This window comes from Vombatus ursinus, unplaced genomic scaffold, assembly GCF_900497805.2.
Source record: "Vombatus ursinus unplaced genomic scaffold, bare-nosed wombat genome assembly UNPS02014789.1, whole genome shotgun sequence".
NCBI lineage: Eukaryota > Metazoa > Chordata > Mammalia > Diprotodontia > Vombatidae > Vombatus > Vombatus ursinus.
This window is the reverse complement of record NW_020954567.1, coordinates 6,688,741-6,711,915: the sequence shown is the minus strand read 5'-3', so window position 1 is coordinate 6,711,915 and position 23,175 is coordinate 6,688,741. Positions and strand designations below refer to the sequence as shown.

The 23,175-nt window shown below is 38.8% G+C and overlaps 1 protein-coding gene across 1 annotated transcript in view; it reads left to right on the top strand.

Moving 5' to 3' along the window:
* The window catches only part of ADCY10 (adenylate cyclase 10), a 127,725-nt gene extending 105,061 nt beyond the window's left edge, over positions 1-22,664 (top strand). The window contains 8 exon segments of the mRNA XM_027868597.1: positions 628-784; positions 3,592-3,796; positions 4,960-5,056; positions 5,185-5,300; positions 6,709-6,826; positions 11,600-11,795; positions 19,770-19,958; positions 22,515-22,664. Coding sequence (XP_027724398.1) covers positions 628-784; positions 3,592-3,796; positions 4,960-5,056; positions 5,185-5,300; positions 6,709-6,826; positions 11,600-11,795; positions 19,770-19,958; positions 22,515-22,664 — 1,228 coding nt within the window.
* The last annotated feature ends 511 nt before the right edge of the window (positions 22,665-23,175 follow it).

The following is a 23,175-nucleotide window of genomic DNA, read 5'->3' as shown; positions in this document are numbered from 1 at the left end:
GATCATGCCCTAGAAGCATGCGAGATAGTAACTGGATGTTTAAACTAGAAAAGAGAGGATTTAGAGGGATATAATAGCTATCTTCAGATATCTGAAGAGGATTACAGCGTGGGAGAGAGACTGGGGTCGCCATGTGGATCTCCATGCTTTGGTTTCTTTCCTTTCGGTAAGTTGTTCCCTTCTGGATTATTTTCTGGTGCTTGTTCTAGGTTAGATGTGAAATTGTGGAGTGAGAGCAGAGTGTTTAATACTGGTTAGAGCACTATCAGCAATGCCAGAGAAATAGAAGACAGGGGCCCTTGCCTTTTTTGGGGAACAAGACAGACACATGAATTCCTCTGGGTTCTCATCTTTAGAACAAAGGGAGTCAAGTTGACCTCTCTGGTCTATACCAACTTTAAATCCTATGAACCTAGGAAACAGTTGCTTCAAGTCCAAGAGGAATAATTGGGAGGAAGTCTTTCATGACATCCAGGCTACACATTCCTTAGATAGTTTTCCACAGAATCTTAGAGTGGGAAGTAACTTCAGAGATCATCTTGACTACCCTCACACCTCCTCTTTGAGTTATTCTGTTGTTTTTCTCTATGCCACACTGTATGATTTTGCTTCTCCTCTACCTAATAGGAAGAAAAAATTGGCTCAGCTTCACCAGCAAATCTCTTGCCTCTCCTCATTATGGCAGATCTACAGCTTGGATGATGCTTGCCTTTACAAGTATTTTGCCCACTTAGCTGCCATGATGCAAGTGAATTCTGCACTGGAAACTCAAAACAACTTCCAGGTAGGCTTTCATATACTTATAGAGTCTCAGAATTGCAAGGAATATAAGAGATCATCTAGCCTGTTGCAAATAAATGAATGAAAAATTATGTATTAAGCACCTACTGTATGCCAGGCATGTTACCAGCTACTAGTGATAGTCCCTACCCACAAGCTTACATTCTTGTTTCAAATTTTTTTCAGTTAATATTTACTTTCTCTCCTTCCCACCTTCCTCCCACCCCTCCCCCTAACTGAGAAAGAAAAGAAACAGCACTTTACAACAAAATACACAGTCAAACAAAACAAATTCCCACACTGGCCATGTCCAAAAATGTATGTCTTATTCTGTATATTCAGTCTTACACAGGGGTGGGGGAACCTGTGGCCTCGAGGCCACATGTGACCTTCTAGGTCCTTGGGTGCAGCCTTTTGACTGAGTCCAAGTTTTACAGAACAAATCCTTTTATTAAGGAGATTCAGTCAAAGGGCCTCAGACGGCCACATGTGGCCTTGAGGCTGCGGGTTCCCCATCCCTGGTCTTATCACTTCTCTGTAGGTGTTGGGCAGCAGCATTCTTTATCCATATTCCTCTGGAATCATGGCTGATCATTGCATTGATTAGAGTTCTTAAGTCTTTCAAAGTTATTCATCTTTATATTGTTATTCTACATATATATGTATGTATGTATGTAGGTATATATGTGTGTGTACATATATACACATGTATGTATATATACATATGTATGTATATATGTATATGTGTGTATATGTGTGTGTGTGTGTGTGTGTGTGTGTATATATATATATAAATAATACATAAAATTTTCCTGGTTCTATTCATTTCAGTCTACATCAGTTCGTGTAAGTCTTACTAAGTTTCTCTCAAACCATTTCTTTCATCATTTTCTTATGGCACAATAGTGTTTCATTATATTCTTATGCCATAATTTGTTGGACCATTCTTCAACTGATGGATATCTCCTTAGTTCCAATTATTTTGTTGTTGTTGTTGTTCAGCAGTTTTAGTTATATCCAATTCTTTGTGACCCATTTGGAGTTTTCTTGGCAGAGGTCTGTCATTTCCTTCTCCAGTTTATTTTACAGATGAGGAAACTGAGGCAAATAAGGTTAAGCAACTTGCCCAGGGTGACACAGCTAGTAAGTGTCTGAGGACAGATTTGAACTCAGTAAGATGAGTCTTCCCGACTGCAGGTCAAGCACTGTACTCACTGAGCCACTTAGCTGCCCCTTCAATTCTTTGACACTACAAAAACAGAAGCTATAAATTTCTTTTGAACATATGGGTCTTTTTTCAGGGGTGTGTTGGAGCCAACTTGAGCTGCCTCAAAGATCCAATTGTTAAATTTTCTGTGTGGGTATTTAGATCTCAGAAATAGGTGAATGCTATAAATTAGGGCTTGATTTATTGTTCTGTTAATTATGTAGACTTAAGAAAGTGATTTAGAAAATGTTAATAGATGTAATTTAAAGGTATATTGTACAGAGAGTTGTTAAACATTTATCAGCAGCATGCCCCTGGACCTTTTCCTCTTTCTTTGATCTCTCTGGGGTATAAATCAAGTAATTGTATTACCAGGTCAAATGTACAAACTTTTGAGGCATCATTCCAAACTGCTTTCCATAATGACTCAACCAATTTACAACTCAACCAATACTGCATTAACACATTAATAATACATTAATGTGACTATCTTCCCAAAGACTTTCCAATACTTGCCATTTTCCATTTTTGTCAACTTTAGATCAAAGTCAACGTTGGTGGATGTAAAATGGGACCTCAGGTTATCTTTAATTTGAAATTCCCTAATGATTAGTGATTTGTAGCAAATTGTCATGTGTTCTTAATATCATGGATTTCTTTCCTTGAAAACTGTCTGTTGATATCCTTAGACTATTTAATAATTGGGGAATTGCTCCTATTTTTATATATTTGAATCAGTTCCCTAGACAGTATATTTTGGAAATAGTAACCAAAGTAATGATTAGTAACTTAAATTACTAATGACCTCTTAGTTTCCAAATCCAATAGCCTTTTCTCAGTTCTCATCCTTCTTGCCCTCTCTGCAGCCTTTGACGGTGTGGATCAAGATCTTCTCCTTGATACTCTCTTCTCTCTGGGTTTTCAGGTCACTGCTCTCTCTCCTGGTTCTCATCCTGCCTATCTGACAGCTTCTTCTTGGGAAGTCCCTTAGGCATCTCAAACTCACCACGTCCCAAACTGGACTCCTAATCTCTCCCTGCCAAATCCACCCCTCTCCCAGGCTTCCATTGTACCATAAAGGGCGTCACCATCCCCTAGTCACTCAGGTCCAAAACTTCGGTGCCATCCTTGACTCCTCCTTATCACTCATCCCACAGTCCAATCTGACCTTATCATTTCTACTCCACAACAACTTTCCTAGGCACTCCCTTGTTTCTGCTCATAGAGCCACCACTGTAGTTCAAGTCCTAATCACTTGTCTCCTGAACTATCATGAGAACCTCCTACCCCGAGTCTCTCCCTGCTCTGTGTGTGTGTGTGTATATGTATGTGTGTGTGTGTGTGTGTGTGTGTGTGTGTGTGTGTGTATATAAAATCTCTCCCATTAGAACATAAGCACCTTGAGGGCAGGAACTGTTTTTGCTTTTTCTTTGTATCCCCAGGGCTTAGCACAGTGCCTGACACATAGTAAGCATTTAATAAATAATTGTTGATTGATTGCATATGGGATATCCCATATATATACCCTCTCACATTTACCCTTTCTTTCTCCTTCCTTCCTTCCTTCCTTCCTTCCTTCCTTCCTTTCACTTATGACATTTCAGATCATCATAGCCTACTTGGACTACTCACTGCACAGCCAACTGGCAGGTTACCAGGGATTATGGTTCAAGTATGAAGTCATGGCCTTTGAGAAAATCTTCAATGAGCCCTTAAATAGAGAAACTGTGGAAATAATTGCTTATGTGGCAGAAAAATTGTCTTACATCAAGTACATAATGGGTTACCTAGATCTGTCTATTCAGTTAGGTAAGATTTCCTTTTCATCTCCATCTGACTGGGCAGCAAAGGACCTCCAATTCAAATCAATTCTTGTTTATTAAGGGCCTACTATATGCAAGGTAAGAGAGGGAGCATGGTAGAGTATAGTGATTCTCAAACTATTTGGTCTCAAGGGGAATGGGAAGGGAAAAAGCATTAATTAAGTACCTATTATGTGCCACACACTATGCTAAGCACTTTACAAATATTATCTCATTTGTAAAGTCTCAGGACCCTTTTACACTCTTACAAATCATTGAGGATTCCAAAGAGCTCCCATTTCTGTGGGTCCTATCTATAGAGATTTACCATATTAGAAATTAAAACTGATAATTTTAAGAATTTATCAATTCATTTAAAATAACAATAATAAGCCCATTACCTATTAACATAAATAATATATTTTAATTAGAAATAGCTTTATTTTCCAAAACAAAAAAAGTTTTTAGTGAGACAAGTGGCATTGTTTTACATATCTTTACAAATCTCTTTAATATCTGACTTAAAAGAAGACAGCTGGGTTCTCATGTCTGCTTCTGCATTCAATCTATTGCAATATGTTGTTTTGTTTGAAAGATACAAAGGAAATTCATACTCACACAGATATGGAGTTGAAAAAGGGAAGACAATTTTAATAATAATATTTAATTTAATTATTTAAATAACAGTAATAATTTAATTGATTAATTTAATAGTAACAAAAACATTTTAGTATTATTGTGAAAACAGTTTTGAACTTGAGGATGCCCTGAAAGGGTCTCAGGGGCTCCCAGGAGTCTGCAGATGACAGTTTGAGAATGACTGGATAGAGGGCCAGCCTCAAAGCCAAGAACTGGGTTAAAGTTCTGTTGTTAACATGTACTAACTAGCAGGACAACCCTGGGCAAGTCACTTAACCTCTCAGTGCACAAGCCTTGAAGATTGTAAGTCACAGAGAAAGTGCCAACTTGCATTGGTTGAGGAAGTTCACACACCTGGGAGTTTCCTCCCAAGACCAATGAAATCACAAGTGCAGTCCCTATCATCCCTATCCCTATGTGCAAGGCACTGGGGACAGAAAGACAAAAAAACACCAGAATTTGCATTCTACTGGAGATTTAATTAGAAGGCAAAGAGTGGAGGAAGAGAGATTGAGATTGTTTCTTCTACAGGCTTCCGAGCACATGGGATGTGGCAGTTGATCAAGGATCCCAACAGGCATTATTTCGTCCTTCAAAGACTCACTGTAGCTCTCTTTCTGAAAAACAGGTATTTCTGTGGCAAGTCCCAGGAGAAAATGTTGTATTGTCAGGGTAGGCAAAGTGGGATGTTTCAGCTTAGACTGTGGCAAGTGGTTTTGCACTGCGGGGATGGACTATATTCTTTTCTTGCCCCAGATACCAGAAAATGGTCGAAGTGATGGATTGGATGTGGTCATTTGCTACCATAGAGGAGCATGCCATCAGCCAAGGACTTTTCTATGATATCTGTCTCGACATCCTGCTTTATGGTGGTAAGTCTTGCTTTTGCATTCTGAAGAGGGCAACAAGAGTATGCATCTCAAAAGACTTCCCCCCAGAACTGGCTGGTTCCTGGTTTTGGTGGAGAAGAGATTAGGCTGGGACGGAAGCTATTACCATTCAGTTTCTGGGTGGTAGGATTGACATCAAGAAGTTACAGGAGGGGCAGCTAGATGGAGCAGTGGATAGTGCTCCATCTGGCCTTGGAGTTCAAATCCTGCCTCAGATACAGAACACTCATTCATTAGCTGTGTGACTCTGGGCAAGTCAATGAACCCCAACTGCCCCACAAATAAAAAAAAGAAGTTACAGGAGGGAAAGTGCATGCAAGGCCAGCCTTACCTCAAACACGAGGGACAAAGTTGTAGGGAAGAAGGGGAGCAGCGTCTCTCTGTGTTCTATGGCTTGGGAAAAACCTTGGAGGAAAAAAGAGGTATCGCTAGGAAATCTGCTTAAAAAAAAATCACAACAGGATGTCCATGGCAGACAATATCTTAACCACAGAATCACAAAATAGGAGAGTTCAAATGAGGAGCTTGGAAACCAGTGGGTAGACTTTGAGTCAGGAAGACCTGGGTTGGAATTTCACCCCGGACACTCACTAACTGTAACTGCCCTGATGCAGGGCACATCTTGGAGCCTCAAGCCTGGACTTCAAGTTTCCTCATCTATGAAATGAAGTAGTTGACTCAATGACCTGTAAGGTCCCTTCTGGCTCTAAATCTATGGTTCTAGTCCAACTCCTTTGTTTTACAGCTGAGGAAACAGAGGCATCTAGCAGAGAAGAGACCTAAGGTTAAGCACCCAGGAGAACACACTAAAGCACTGTGCAATATTACCTCTCCCCACACATTGTAATAAGGGCTTCTTAGAAACCAAAGTTAAAATAAAACATTCTAAGGGTGGGAGTTTCAGACATCTGTAGTAGAATGGTTGGTTAAATATCTGTGGTAGAGGGTGCTTTCAGATGCCTCACACCAATGAGACAACAATGGACAATTCCTTTAAGGTTGTCCAGGGCATACCTTAAACCAGAATCCAATCCGGTCACTGAGCTCCCAGGGTGGTCTTACTGGACTGTGTCATGGAGAGGAATTCAAGTGTTGCTACCAGTTAGAGAACAGCGAGAACATGATGGGATAGAAATTTATGCTTTTCTAACTTTGGAGCATAAAGACCTGACTACTCCCTCAGCCCAAGTTTCTGCAGATCCTAGCTCAAGGAAAGAGTAGCAATCAATGGCATGGGACCATCATGTCACATGTCCTACCTCTGGTTTCAAACCATCCTAAAAATTGGATCGAGAACACAACCTCACCTCTCATGAAACTCTCTCATGGATAATTACTAAGCTAAGAAAGAGAACCCCAAGTGAAATGTTCCTTCTCCTGTCCTTCACAGGCTTTATTTATAGGACCTTTGAAGAATGTCTGGAATTCATAAATGACCGAGAAGATAACAAAATCCTCAAATTCCACAGTGGCCTGTTACTGGCTCTTTATTCGGATGTAGCAATCTGGTAACACAAAGCTTATCTATCCATCTCTCTCATTTTTAAACACACAAACATTTATTAATGTCTATTATTTATAAAGCAATATGCTAGGCTATAGCCAAAGATAAATGAAACCCAGTTCCTTCCTTCAAGGAGCTTACAATTTCATGGGATTGATATGAGAGTAATGTGAAGTGTTTTAAGATCCAATGAGAAAGAAATCATTTCCCAATGGAGGAGAACAAGGAAGCCTCAGTCCGGGAGGTGAGGATGGGTGGAATGTCAACAGGTTGAGTCAGAGAAGTAAGAGGTGGCATTACAAGTATAGGAAACTTTATAAGCAAATGTGAGGGGCAGGTGTGAGGGATTGTCTGATGTTGGCTATGTACCATGTGGGGGTTGAGGCAAGATGGGACAGGTGTGAGGGATTGTCTGTTGGCTGTGCCACGTGGGGGTGGGATGGCGAGGAGGAGGGGCTATAGGAAGGTATATGGGGGGGGTAGAGATCAGAGGTCTTGGGCTGGTCGGGCTCCTGTTTGTTTGCTCCTGCTCACTTGCCCCTGCTCTCTTGCTTTCCTGCTTGGTTTGCTGTGATGGTTTCTGAGTAAAGTTTGAGTGTTTGCACCTCCTGATCGGCTCGTCTCTAAGTTTATCCGGGTGGGCTCTGAAGACTGGTATGTGTGACCCTGGCAGCCTGTTGAGAGTGCACGGCGCGGCCGGCACAAGCAAAGGTTCAAAAGCAAGAGAATGAAAGACATATTCAGAGGAAAGATAGTGTTCCAGGTTGACAGGGTGAGATATGGCCAAAGAGGGATGGATTAAATTGAACTGAACTGAGAAGTGGGCTAGAACCAGATTATGGAGGGCCTTGAAGGCCAGGCAAAAGGATGTGGACATCAGTAGGCCACTGAAGGTTTCTGAGCAGTGAAGTAATGAGATTAGATTTGTGCACTATGAAGATTCATCTAGCAGCAACATTCAAGTTGGAATGGAGAGAGGAGAGCTTATAAGCAAGGAGATGTCAGGAAGATACTTCTGTAGTTTAGAGGAAGTATCACCAGGATGGTGGCATTGGGAATAAAAAGAGGGGCCAGAAATGAGAGAGAGGGAAGCTAGAATTGAAAGGCTTTGACAATGAAATGTTTTAGGGGAAGGAGAAATCAAAGATGATCCTGAATTTACAAGCATGAGGTAACTGGGTGATACAATTATGAGAGATGGGAAAATTAGGAAGAGGAGGAGTAGTTTGGGGTGGGGTAGAGAGAGATGTTAAACTCAATATCAGACAGTAATAAGCATTGTCTAGAAGAATCAATGATAACACTGTCAGTCAGTTAGCATTTGTTAACATGCCAGGCACTGTGTTCAGCACCAGGGATACAAAAAAAAAGGCAAAAGACTGACCTTGCTCTCCAGAGCTCACAGTCTAACTGGGGAGACAAGATGCAGATAACCATGTGCAAACAAGATGGAGGATCAACTGGAGGTCATCTCAAAGGGAAGATTGAGAAAGGCTTTATGTTGAAGGTGGGATTTCAGCTGAGACTTGAAGGAAGCCAGCAAAGTTAGGAGGAGGGGATGAGGAGGGAAAGTGTTCCAAGTGTGGAGACAAGCAGCGATAATGCCTGAAGTCGGGAGATGGAACAGCAAAAAAACCAGTGTCACTAGATTGCAGAGTACATGGAGGGGATTAAGTTGGAAGAAGATTGGAAGAATAGGAAGGAGCCAGGTTAGGAAGAGCTTTGAAAGCCAAACAGAGGATTTTATATTTGATCCTGGAGGCAGCAGAGAGCCACTGGAGTTGATTGACTAAGGGAGTGATATAGTCAGATAAACTTTAGGAAGGTTAATTTAACAACTGAGTAGAGAATGGATTGGAGTGGAGATAGACTTGAGGCAGGGACACCATCTAGCAGGTTTCTGCAATAGTCCAATTGTAAAGTGATGAGGGCCTGTACCAGGGTTGTAGTAATGTCATAAAAGGAAAGGAGTGGAGTATACGAGAAATGTTATGAAGGTGTAAACTACAGGAAATGACAACTGATTAGATATTGGGGAGGCAGGGAGCAGTGAGAGAGAGTGAGGAGCCATGGATCATGTCTAGGTTGCAAGCCTGGGTGACTGGAAGGATGGTGGTACCCTTAAAAATAATAGGGAAGTTAGGAAGAGGGGAGAGTTTGGGGGGAAATATAATAAGTTCAATTGGATATGTTAAGTTTAAGATGCCTACAGGACAGCCAGTTTGAGAGGTCTAAAAGGCAGTTGCAGAGGTGAAACTGGAGATTGAGTGGTAAAAGCTAAATGAGTAGATTTTGTGAATCATCTGAATAAAGATGATCATTGAAATCATGAGAGCTGATGAGATCACACATGAAACTGCACTGAAGTAAAAGAGAAGACGAGGGGCCCAAGACAGAATTTCGAGGCACAGTTATCAGGCATGACATGCATAAATATCCTGCAAAAGAGAGAGGAGGAGTCAGAGAAGCAAGAGGAGAATCAGGAGACAGCAGTGTCACAAAAGCATTAGGAAGAAGAGAGTATCAAAGAGAAGAGGATGACTGACAGTGCCAAAGGCTGATTCAAAAAGATGAGGATAGAGAAAAGATAATTAGATTTGACAAGAAAGAGACCACGGATGCTCCAAAGCTGCTGAGATCCTCTGCTGATGTCACTGGGCAAGCTGCTTTCTCCATCCATCTGGAGTCCTCTGCTGCTTTCATCTCTCTATTGAACTGAGCTGCTCTTTGATGGATGCCTTCACTGTGGAAGCCCTTGGCTGCTGTGGACAATTAAGAGACCATTAGTAACTTTGGAGGAGGCGGTTTCAATTTAATGATGAGGTCAGAAGCCAGAAGGCAAAGAGTTAATTAAGAAGAGAGTGAGAGGAGAAGTAGTGGGGACACCTGTTGTAAATGGCCTTCTCAAGGAGTTTAGCCACAAAAGGGAAGAGAGAGATGGGATAATAAGTAGCAGGGGTGGATGGATCAGGTGAGGATATTTTGAGGATACAGGAGACATGGGTGTGTCTGTAGGCAAAATGGAAACAGCAAGTGGATATGGAGTGACTGAATATTAGTGAAAGTAGAGATGATACGACAATCTGCTGGAGAAGATGGGATACATATATATGTATATGTATATAAACATACACATATATACATATACACTTGTGCATGTAGAGGGGTTTGCCTTGGCAAAGAGAAGGGCCACCTCTTCATGTGACACAAGGTTTATGGAGGAGATAGTGGGGAAAGATGCATGAGTGATGTGAGATAAGGAACAGGACAGAAGAGAGAGCTGAGAGAGGCCTCAATTTTTTTTCAGTGAAATGAAGTAAGGTTCTCAGCTGAGAGGATAGGGGAAGAGGGAACTGTGGAACGCTTGAAGATGAAAATGTTTGGAAAAGTCACAATGATGAGTGGAATGGTGCCTCCATTAGGGAGGTGTAAAAGAATTACCTTAATGCAGTGAGGGCCTGGTTGAGATCATATAACATAACTTGGTAGTGGATCCAGTCAGCACAGTTTCATGATTTTCTCCAGGTTTGTTCAGCAGCAAATAAGTACAAGCAAAGGAGCAGATGGTGGGAGCAATGCAAGGCTGGGGTTTGGAAAAGCAAGATTTTCTTTAGGATAAAGGGGCAAGTGATTCAAGAGAAGAGGACAGTGTAGAGTTGAACTGGCTCACCAAGGGGTCAAGGTGGGAAAGGGAAGAGGGTGTAGCCATGCAGGGGTGATGGCCTGGGAGAGATCTGAGGGATGGAAAGATTGGTGGTCACATAAGGAACAACAACAACAGATTTTAGGGTTGAAAGGCAGAGGGAGAAGTGGAATGATAACAGATTATAATTAGATAAAGGAATTTCAGAGTTCATGTGGAACATCTGTAGGTGATGGGAAGAGTATGATCATCTGTGTGTAGCTGTGGCAGGGTAGAGGAGGAAGAGGTCAAGGGAAACGAGTGAATTGAGGAATTAAGAGGTTCGGATGTTTGAGGGAATATCAACATGTATATTGAAGTCTGCTAGTATAAGGTCAGGATTTGGGGAGGAGAGAAAGACTGTGAACCCTAAATTTATTGAGGAAGCAAGGAGATCTATAGACAATAGCTACCAGAATCTTGGTTTGTCAATAAATATAGATTGAATAAACCTCAAAGGGGGAAAGGTTACTGAGTGATTGATAGTTGTAGAGAGAGAAATAATAGTGGGGACCAAGGGGTATTCCATGATCAGCAGTCTTAGTGAATGAAAGTGCCACCAGTGCTGGTAAGAGTGAGAGCCAAGAAACTAGAAAAGGAACCTTAGAAACATTCACTGCCTCCAGGAAGAGATGCTTTTCCTTCTAAAACTGTAACATGTTCAGTTTAGGCAAGAAAGTTGGCTGCTTTGAAAGACCAAGAGATTAAATGAAGGAAAAGTTAACCCAAGATCACATTCACACATTCTGGCTAATCATGAGCCCCGGAGTTTAGAGTCCCCTGGAATGCATCCCTCCAGCAACTGGAATGGAGATGATGTTTTCCTTTTGTCTTCTGGGTGCCCAATTCCCCAATTCACCCCGACTCCTCTTACCACCAGCTATTAAAATATGCTCAGAATCTGCTGCAGCCAGAATTCAAATTTCAAACTGCATTCTCCCACAGTTGGTGAGCCCAGGGTAGCTTCTAGGGGCCCAGTTTTAGGAAGGCGTATTTTTACTAAAGCTGATTCAGAAAAGCAACAGACCTCAAGTGTGATGCTGACCTTACTCCCCTCCCCTCCCCTCCCCTCCCCTCCCTCTGTTGGTGATTTAGGTTTGCTAGACATGAGAAGTGGGAAAATTTTCAAGTATTTTTCAACAAAGCTAAAAAGCTGGTCCAGAGAAGGACTCCCTCAGTCCTTTACTGCTCAGGATTTAGTAAATTCATGGAATGCCAGGTTCTTTGCTTCCAAAAACAAATTCAAGACCAAACGGAGAATGTCCAGGACATTGGAGTTGAACTACTCAAGGTGACCCCTTCCTTGTATTTTGCTGAGTTTGTATTCAGGCCAGTTAATACAACAACAAAGGATACTACTTAGATATACACAGAACATACTACTTAGATATACACAGAACATACTGCTTAGATATGCAGCTATGAGTTATTTTTTCACTGCTCCTGAGAGGGTGGCTACCAATAAGAAAAAGACTGCCTTAAGCTTGGCCATCTCACTAGCAATGTTTGGACAATGCAATTCCAAGGTGAAATATATATTAAAAAAATACTAAATTAGAGTTATCTCCCCTAACCTTGATTCCAACCCTATCAGGTTGTTTTTAGCATAATTTTAAACTAACTGCTCTTCTTTACTTTCTAATTCTGAGGCCCCCCTGGGGCAAAGAGGCCCTGACCCCTTTGCCCTAACATGTATCCCTACCATCCATCCCCAACCAAGGAATTCCCTCTATCCAACTCTCCTTCATCATGACATTTGGAATTACACTTTCTTGTTCTGGTATTTCACTCTGTGGCTACTTGTTGCCTAGAGGCAAGGCACGTTGACCTTAATGTCACAAATTCACCAGAATCTATTACAGTAAAATCACAAATAACCGCCACCCTCACCCCACCCTTAATCAGTTAATCAGATTTCTCCCGATTCCCTTTGTACCTTGTAAGAAATGAGGCAAATGATAGCAAAATCAGGAAATGAGCAAACAAACTTCCAAATTATGCCTGGGAATTAGTACCGCCAATTTAATCTCCTATACTTTCCATATCATCAGTCCAATGATGGCCCGGAAAGGAAAGAATGCTGAACTCAAAGTCATGAGATTGAAGGTCAAATCCCAAGTCTAATCACTTAATTAGCTGTGTAACTATGGTCAAATCACATAATCTTTCTACACCTGTTTCCTCATCTATAAAAATACATCATGGAAGAGCGTGTTGTAAGGAAAGTACCTTGTAGACCTTGACGTAATAAAAAAAAATCTGAATTATTAAGTTCACTGACACCATACTCTAATTACTAAGGGCGCAAAGCAGAGGAATTCATTTCAGACAAATTTCCAAAAATGGTTGAAATCATTAATTGAAATCACCATTCCAGGAATAATCTATTTCAATAATAGCTAGCATTTACATAGTTCTCTAAGATTTGCATATGTTAATCTCATTTGATCCTCACAACCCCCTGAAATAGATGCTGTTATCATTCCCATGAAGAAACAGAGCCTGCAAAAGGTTAAGTGACTTGCCCATGGTCACATAGCTAATAAATATCTAAGGCAGCATTTGAACTCTGGTCTTCCCGACTCCTCCAGCTTTTTATACACTCTGCCACCTACCTGCCTAGAAAAATGTATTTCCAGAAATAATATATTTCAGTACTTAGGATCAGATTTAGAGATAAAAGGAACCTTAGAGAGCATTAAGTCTTACCCCTCATTTTACAGGTGAGGTAACTAGGAGTTTAAATAACTTGTTTAAGGGTGGCATAGGTTGTATGGTAGCAAAACCTGGATTTAACCCAGTTCCTCTGACTAATGCTATTTCTACACTACTACTTTCCAACTTTTTACCACCACAATTTTTTTAAAGGAACAGATTAAGCTGTAACTGGGCACAAGAAACCCTTGCTATTTTTAAAAATTATTTTATTAAACTTTTGGGTTTTTTTTAACCTCCTGTATCTCTCCCTACACATCTCTCCCTCTTTCTACCCTCTCAAGGAGATCCATTTCATAAAACAAAGAATTTTTATTAAATGGGAAAGAAAAGAAATTCATCAAAACAGATCAACACATGAAAACAATCCCACCTCTGCAAAGAAGTGTCTCCTTAAATCTCTCCATTGGGGTCAAGCTTATGCATATATATATATGTGTATATATATATATACATATATTTCATTAAATATTTTCCAATTACATGAAAAAATTTCACACGTATTTTTTTAAAATTTAGTTTCAAATTCTCTCTTTCTCCCATCCCTCCCCCCTCTTTGAGAAGGCAAGCAATTTGATATCAATTATACATGTGAAGTCATGCAAAACATATTTCCATATTAACCATGTTGCAATAGAAAACACCAACAAAATAAAACAATAAAATACAGAAAGTGAAAAAAAACAAGTGTGCTTCAATCTACACTCAGAGTTCTCTCTGGAGGTGGACAGCGTCTTACATCATGGGTCCTTTAGAATTGTCTTGGATCATTGTCTTGCTCAGAGCAGCTAAGTCCTTCACAGTTGATCGTCCTTACAAAACTGCAGTTACTATGTACAACCTTCTCTTGGTTCTGTTCATCTCATATTGCATCAATTCATATAAGTCTTCCCAGATTTTCTGAAACCATCCAGCTCATCATTTCTTATAGCCCAACAGTATTCCATCACATTCATACACTGCAACTTGTTCAGCCATTCCCCAATTGATGGACATCCCCTCAATTTCCAATTCTTTGTCACCACAAAAAGAGCTGCCATAAATATTTTTGTACATATAGGTCCTTTTCCCTTTTCTTTGATCTCTTTGAGATACAGACCTAGTAGTGGTATTGCTGAGTCAAAGGGTATACTTAGTTTTATAGATCATTGGGTCTTTTAGAAACTTTAGTTCCAAATTGTTCTCCAGAATGGTTGACTCAATTCATGACTCTACAGCAGTACATTAGTGTCCCAATTTTTCCACATCCCCTCCAAATTTGCCATTTCCTTTTTTGTCATGTTAGTTAAGCTGATAGGTGTTAGATGGTATCTCAGAGTTGTTTTAATTTACATTTCTCTAATGAGTAGTGATTTAGATAATTTTTTTCCTATGACTATTGATAGCTTTTATTTATTTTTCTGAAAACTACCTGTTCATATGTTTTGACCATTTATCAACTGCAAAATGGCCTATATATTTGGGAAAAGAGGCCTTTATCAGAGAAACTTGCTCTAAAACTTTTTTTTCCAAGTTTCTCGTTTTCCTTTTGATTTTGGCTGCATTGGTTTTGTTTGTTCAGAAGCTGTTTAATTTCATGTCATCAAAATTCTCCATTTTACTTCCTGTAATCCCTCTATCTCATTTGGACATAAACTCTTTCCTCATCCATAGAAAATGACATGTATGTATTTTCCATATTCTCCTATTTACTTATGATATCACTCTTTATGCCTAAATCATTTATCCATTTTGACATTATCTTGGTATATGGTGTAAGAAATTGGTCTATACCTAGTTTCTGCCAACTTGCTTTGCAGTTTTCCCAGAAATTTTTGTTAAAGGTTGAGTTCTTATCCCAAAAGACTGGATCTTTGGGTTTATCTAACATTAGATTACTATGGTCATTTACTACTATATACTATGTACCTAGTCTATTCCATTGCTCTATCACTCTTTTTTTTTTTTTTTTTTGTTAGTGAGGCAATTGGGGTTAAGTGACTTGCCCAGAGTCACACAGCTAGGAAATATTATGTGCCTGAGGCCGGATTTGAACGCAGGTATTCCTGACTCCAGGGCTGGTGCTCTATCCACTGCGCCACCTAGCTGCCCCCATCACTCTATTTCTTAACCAGTACCAGATTGTTTTGATGATTACTGCTTTGTAATATCTAATGAAATGTGGAACTGCTAGGTTACCTTCCTTCACATTTTTTTCACTTATTCCCTTGATATTATTAACCTTTTGTTCTTTCAGATGAAGTTTGTTACTATTTTTTCTAGCTCTATAAAATAATTCTCTAGTAGTCTGATTGGTAGAGCACTAAATAAGTAAATTAACTTAGCTAGAATTGCCATTTTTATTATAATGACTCGATCTACCCATGATCAATTGCTATTTCTCCAGCTGTTTAGATCTGTCTTTATTTGTGTGAGAAGTATTTTGTAATTGTGTTCATCTAATCCCTGGGTTTGTCTTGGCAGGTTGACTCCCAAGTATTTTCTATTGTGTGAAGTTATTTTAAATGGAATTTCTATCTCTTCCTGCTGGGCTTTGCTGATAGTATATAGAAATGCTGATGATTTATGTGGGTATATTTTATATCCTGCAACTTTGCTGAAGTTGTTAATTCTTTCAACTAGTTTTAGAGTTGATTCTCTAGGATTTTCTAAGTATAACATCATATCATCTGCAAAGAGTGACAGTTTTGTTTCCTCATTGCTTATTACAATTCCTTCAATTTCTTCTTCTTCTCTTACTGCTAAAACTAGAATTTCTAGTACAATAATGAATAATAGTGGTGATAATGGGCATCCTTGCTTCACTCCTGATCTTACTGAGGAGTTTATCCCCATTAAAGATAACGCTTGCTCTTGTTTTTAGATACTACTTGTCATTTTAAGTAGAGTCCCATTGATTTCTGTGCTTTCTAGTGTTTTTAAGAGGAATGAGTGTTTTATTTTCTCAAAGGATTTTTCTGCATCTATTGATACAATAATATGATTTTGTTGTTATTGTTATTGATATGGTCCATTATGCTGATAGTTTTCCTAATACTGAATGATCCCTGCATTCCTGGTATAAATCCCACCTGCGTATAGTGTATAATCTTTGTGATATGTTGCTGTAATCTCCTTATTATTTTATTTCAAATTTTTGCATCAGTATTCATTAATGAAATTGGTCTGTCTCTCTCTGTTTTTGCTCTCCCTGGTTTAGGTGTCAAAACCATATTTGTGTCATAAAAGGAATTTGGTAGGACTCCCCTTTTTCAAATAGTCTATATAGTATTCAGATTAATCGTTCCTGAAATGTTTGGTAGAACTTATTTGTGAATCCATCTGGTCCTGGGGATTTTTTCTTAGGGAGCTAATTCAATTTCCTTCTCTATGATAGGGTCATTTAAATACTCTATTTTCTCTTCTGCTAATCTGGGAAGTTTATATTTTTGTAAATATTCATCCATTTCACTTAAATTGTCAGTTTTACTGGCATATAATTGAGCAAAATAACTCCTAATAAATGCTTTAATTTCATCTTCACTGGTGGTACATTCATCTTTTTCATTTTTGATACTAGAAATTTTATTTTCTTTTAAAAAAAATCAAACTAACCAATAGTTTGTCTATTTCATTGTTTTTTTTTTTTTGATAAAACCAACTCCTAGTTTTATTTGTCAAGGTTTTTTTACTTTCAATTTTATTAATCCATCTTTTGATTTTTATTTTGATTTTTAATTGGGAATTTTAAATTTGTTCCTTTTCTAGTTTTTTTTAAATAGCATGTCCAATTCATTGATCTGCTTTCTCTCTTTTATTGATGCATACATATAGAGATATAAATTTTCCCCAAAGTATTTCATCCCACAAAATTTCTGTTGTCTCATTGTTGTCATTCTCTTTAATGAAATTATTGATTGTTTCTATGATTTGTTCTTTGACCCATTCATTCTTTAGGGTTATATTATTTAGTTTCCAATTAGATTTTAATTTATGCTTCCATGGTCCTTTATTAAATGTATTTTTTATTGCATTATGCTCTGAGAAGGGTGCATCTAATATTTCTACTTTTCTGCATTTGGTTGTGAGGTCTTTATGTCCTAATACATGGTCAATTTTTGTGAAGGTGCCATATACAGCTAAGAAAAAGGTATATTCCTTTTTATTCCCATTCACTTTTCTCCAGAGGTCTATCATATCTAATTTTTCTAAGATTTCTATTCATCTTCTTGACTTCTCTCTTATTTATTTTATGGTTAGCTTTATCTAGCTCTAAGAGAGGAAATTTGAGGTCCCCTACTAGTATAGTTTTACTGTCTGTTTCCTCCTGAAATGAACTTTTCCTTTAAGAATCTGGATGCTATGCTATTTGGTGCATATATGTTTAGTATTGATCTTACTTCACTTTCTATGGTTCCTTTTAGCAAAATATAGTTTCCCTGCTTATCCCCTTTAATTAGATCTATTTTTTTCTTCTGTTTTGTCCGAGATGATGATTGCTACCCCTGTCTTTATTACTTCAGCTGAAGTATAATAGATTCTGTTCCAGCTTCTTATCTTAACTCTGTGCATGTCTCTGTTTCAAGTGTGTTTCTTGTAAACAACATATTGTTGGATTCTAATTTCTAATCCATTCTGCTGTCTGCTTCCATTTGATGGGTGAGTTCAACCCATTCACATTCACAGTTGTGATTGCTAACTGTTCATTTCCCTCCATCCTATTTTCTTCTGTTTATCCTTGTCTCTCTCTTTTTATCCTGCCCCTCCTCTCAAGTCTTTTTTTTTTTTGCTTCTAAGCACTCCCTTGTTTTATCTGTCCTCCCTTTCAACACTACCCCCCCATCCTCTTTCCTTCTTACTTTCCTGTTGGATAAGACAGATTTCTATTATCAATTGAGTATGTGTATGTATGTGTAGATGTGTATATATATGTTCCCTTTTTAAAACTAATTTAGATGTGAGTGAGGTTCAAGCATTGCCCACCCTCTCCCCACACCATTTTCCCTTCCAGTGTAAAAGCTTTTCCTTGCACACCTCTTTTATGTGATATAATTTTCCTCATTCTTCCTTTCTCTTCCCCTTTGCCCCAGGGCATCCCTCTTTCTCACCTATTTTTTTTCACATCACCCCAACATAACCAACTGTACCTGTACCTTCTATACCTTCTTTCTACAAAGCCTCCTAATTGCCCTAATAATGATAAAGATCTCAGAAGATACATGTATCATCTTTCCATATAGAAAGGTAAACAGTTTAACATTGTTGAGTCACATATGATTTCTAATGAAATGTTTCACATTTCCTTCTATTTTTTTCCATTCTTTTGAATTTGTTTTTATTGTTTCTTGGTATCCCATGGAGTCATTAGCTTCCACCTTCCCAATTCTAATTTTTAAGAAATTATTTTCTTCAGTGAACTTTTGTAACTCTTTTTCCATTTGTCTAATTCTGTTTTTTAAGGAGTTATTTTCATCAATGAATTTTTGCATCTCTTTTTCCATTAGGCTAATTTTGTTTTAAATGTAGTTTTCTTTGGTAATTTTTTATGTGCCAATTTTACCAAGCTGTTGTCTTTTCATAATTTTCTTCTGTTGCTTTCATTTCTTTATCTAATTTTTCCTCTTATTTGATTTTGGAACTAAAAGGAAGAAGGAAAGGAAACTGAAGAGGATTTTCAAAGTCCATGTGAAAAGGGGGTGATTTTTGCTAGGCTAGTCCTTTGCATTACCACTCCCCTCCCCACCATGACATGGATGATAGGTTGGGTTTTGAGATTAATGGTTTTTTTAAATGACAGAAGATCTATGAATATATCTTAACTTTTAAAGAAAATCTGTCTTTTCAGGCTGTGCTTCCTTTAAGAGTAAGAAATAGAAAGAATGGCATAGAGTTGCAGGCTAGCTCTCTTTAGAGTCATCAAGATAATCAGCTTGATACAAAGGACAGTAGAATCAGTGGGGTTCCTTGAGGTAACAGATAATAGTACTGACATTAATAGCATTTTACAATGTATAATACAGATAGTCATACTGACAACATAGTATTAGCTAACATTCGTATGTAAACACCTTGAGGGAAGGAACTGTGTATGCTTGTAGCATTTAGCACAGTGCCTGGCATATAAGAGATCCCAATTTAACTAAATCATAAGATTCTTGGGGACCAGGACTATTCTTATTCATCTTTATAGCTTCCATGGTACTTAGCATATTATCTTGCACATATATCTATACTAGTTTGGCTTCATTCATTAGTTTTTAAAATTCATCTCAAGGAGGACAAGCACATTCTCAAAGGAAAAGTTGTTTAGTACCACTGACACCCACAGAATAATGGACTGGATGGACTATCGATTTGTTATGATCCCATAAAGCATTTCACAAATATAACTTATCTTCCTCTGAATTTTTTCTGCAGAAACTTTCTTGATATGAGTGAAATAAATACACAAGTCAAACCATCTTTGACTGTGTATGTCATTGTCATTCCACTGATTTAACCTGTGAATAATACAATTTTCTAGGTATAAGATTCTTTTTTCCAAACCAGATATCCACTGTTCTTTCATCAGACTCTGGAGAATTTGGTAGCTCAAAGTTCCACGGGACCTATCTTCCACCCAAGGATCTACCACCTGATGGCTTACGTATGCATACTAATGGGAGATGAGGAGAACTGTAACCTCTTCCTGAGAACAGCTTTACAGATCTGTGCTATCCAAGGAAATGTACTGGAGAAAATTTGGCTAACCATCAGCAAAGTAAATAATGGAATCTGGGAAAGGGAAGTGGGGTTTGTTGACTCTGACCCCAAAGGTAACTTTAGATGCCTCCTGAAGATTTGAACTTCTCTGGGGTAGTTACATCACAGGCTTTAACCGAAGGCTACACTTCTGGAAATAATGATAATCACAATAATAATAAATTGGCATTTATATAGCTCTTTATAGTATACAAGCACTTCAAAAATATTATCTCATTTGATCCTCACAACAACCCTGGGAGGTAGGTGCTTTTATTATCCCCGTTTCATAGCTGAGGAAACTGAAGCTGAGAGAAATTAAATGACTTACCCGGAGCCACAGAGCCAGCAACTGTCTAAGGCCACATCTGAACGCAGGTCTTCCTGACTCAAGGTCCAGTATCCTACCCACTTAATTTTAATTTTAAATGAGAGGCAGCATGACATAGTGAACAGAGAGCTGGCTTTGGAGTCTGGAAGGCTGAATTTAAGTCCTGATTCTGTCTTGTCCTGACTGAGTAACTCTGAGCAAGTCACAATGCCTCTCAATGCCCCTGGCAAGTCGAAGGCTAAGTTTCTAAGCAGGTGCTAATAGTGGGTATTGGTAAAGAAAGTCCTTCCCCAGGAGCTCCCTACACCCATGAAATCGCAGGTCTGTTCAAAAAGTTAAGTAAGTTACATTCTGCTCCCCACTGCTAGATTGCCTCCTCACTCTTGCCAGCTAGATTTCTCTTCTTCAGGGTTTTCCCACTGGGAAGGTCATAGGGGAACAAGGATTAAGACAATTTGCCCCACTGCCATCTTCTCAATTTTCCTTCTTCTTTCCCCCAGGATGTTAACTACAGCAAACTTCAATCCTCCTGACCCTTAGACTGGGGTGGGGATTAGAGGAGGTGGGAGGATGGTGGTACTTTGGAGTCTTACCCTTCTGTGCTCTTGAGAGAAAAGGCTATTATTTCCTTTTGCTCTGTTCATCACATACACATCCTTTTCTGATAAAAATGAAAGGTTCCTCCTCCAGAGGAGAGGATTCTGTGGTCAGATGCTTCTGGAAGCTGAAAAGTCTGGAATCTCTGAACCTTGCCAGGTGGCAAACAATAAGTTGGGGATGGGGGGAAGGTTGAAGTCTATCCATATACTTGTGTTCTTTCATGTTGTCAGGAACTACATGGACATGTCATTACCTTGACAGGCAGATGAGGTCATGGAGAAGGTGATAATACTGTAATAACGAGACAACCTATTTCTTTCATTCAGTTATGGGATAGTAAGATCTTAACAAATGCTTTATGCATCTTCTACATCTATCACCTGTTCTCTATATCATCTATCTTGCATATCTGTCTCTATCTACCTATCTCCCCTGTATGATTCATAGCAAAGATTTACCACCAGAGACTTCACCCAGTCGTGTTCCTGAGATAACTCTACCCTGAATCCTTCATCATACATGTCCATCTGGACTCTGAAACACTAGAAAAATCTGACTGGGCTAACATTTCTATTAGATGCCTGAAAGCTGTCTCCATCCTGATCCCCAAAACCTGGAAAGGGGGGCATGAAGGGACCATCTGGTCCAGCCTATACCTATATCAGGAATCCCCTTTATAACATCATCCCCAAATAGTCTTACAACTACCATCTGGAGACAATCAAAAAGAGATCCCTTCTCCCAATCCTTTCTCTGCTCCACCATCTACCCCATGCTGTTCGCAGAGCACTAAAGTCCTCCTGTGCTCCTCAGGGACATGACAATGGAGTTTTCAGTCTTCCTTGGATTTGAAAAAGCCAAGTTCAATCCCTCTTTCCTTGTTCCCATAATATGGGAATTCTGTCCTTTGTATTCAACTCTTCACCACTCTCAACCCCACTACTGCTTCTCTGTATCCAGTCCCTTTGAAATGCTTTGTAAAATGGACTATTCCAGAGAGGGACAACCCATTTTGTGGAAGGCCATCCAACTCTGGCAAACTAGGAAATGAGCAAGTGAGTCAGCATATGTTTACTTTTAAAGATGTGTGAGCATTTCAGAGGATACAACAGAATAATTATAATAATAATAGCTAACATTTATATATGTTATCTCATTTAATCTTCACCACAATCCTGTGAGGTAGCTGCTCTTATTATGCTGAGTTCAAATCCTGCTTCAGACACTTATTGGCTGTGTGACTCTGGGCAAATCACTTAATCTCAGTTTCCCTCAGTTTCCTCATCTATAAAATTGAGATAAAAATAGCACCTACCTCTTAGGGTAGTTGTGAGGATCCAATGAAATCATATTTTTAAGTGCTTTATAAATGCCTTTTCTTGTTGTTATTGTTGTTTTACAGATGAGGAAACAGAGGCCGGGGTTGTCTTGCCCAGGGTCACACAACTAGTTAGTGTCTGAAGCAGGAGCTCGAACTCAGTTCTTACTGTTTCCAAGTCCAGCATGAATTTAGTGGTCAATCAGTTGTCTGATCAATTCCATTGTTTTGGAAAGCCCAGTAGATCTACATGATATTTCTAAAATAAGGACCCTTAATGAATTTGTCACAGAGAACTCATTCTGAATTTCTTTCCCTTTTCCTAGAAATGGTGGTACTCTGACAAAGTGTCTGAGGAAGATAGCTGGCTTCAAATAGTCTTACGTCTTCCAAGGTGGAGCGAAATAGAATTTGATGAAAACAAAATAAAGGCTGTTGAACAAAACAAATTCCGATTTAAAATCACTATCATGTAGGACTTTTAGCATTTTTATAAGTGACATTGAAGAATTTGGAAAGTAGGTCATTTTCATCATATAAATCATAGACTTATAAAACAGTCATAGTTTATTTGTTCAGGAATGTGAAAAAGATAAGTAGTCACATAAGAAATATTTTTTGTAGTGGCTAATAGTTACGAAGGTGATGATAGTATTGTACCTGTCTGTATCATATGCTTCTAATTGTGGGAGTAATAAAGATTTTGAAATTTAAAAAACATGTGGTGTTAAGCCTAGTGCCTGGAACTGGGGTGGTGGGAAGGGAAAGAAAAAGAGGGATGTGAGAAATATTAGGAAGGCAGATTAATAATAATAATAGCTAACATTCAGGTAGAGTTGTAAGGTTTGAAAAGTGATTTATATTTCATTTGAGATGTACAACTATATCATAGCCCTATGAAATAGCCTGCAATTATTTTTTATATGCCATTATTACAGATGAAGAAACTGAGGCTAAGAGATTAAGGGACTTGCATAGGGTCAGATG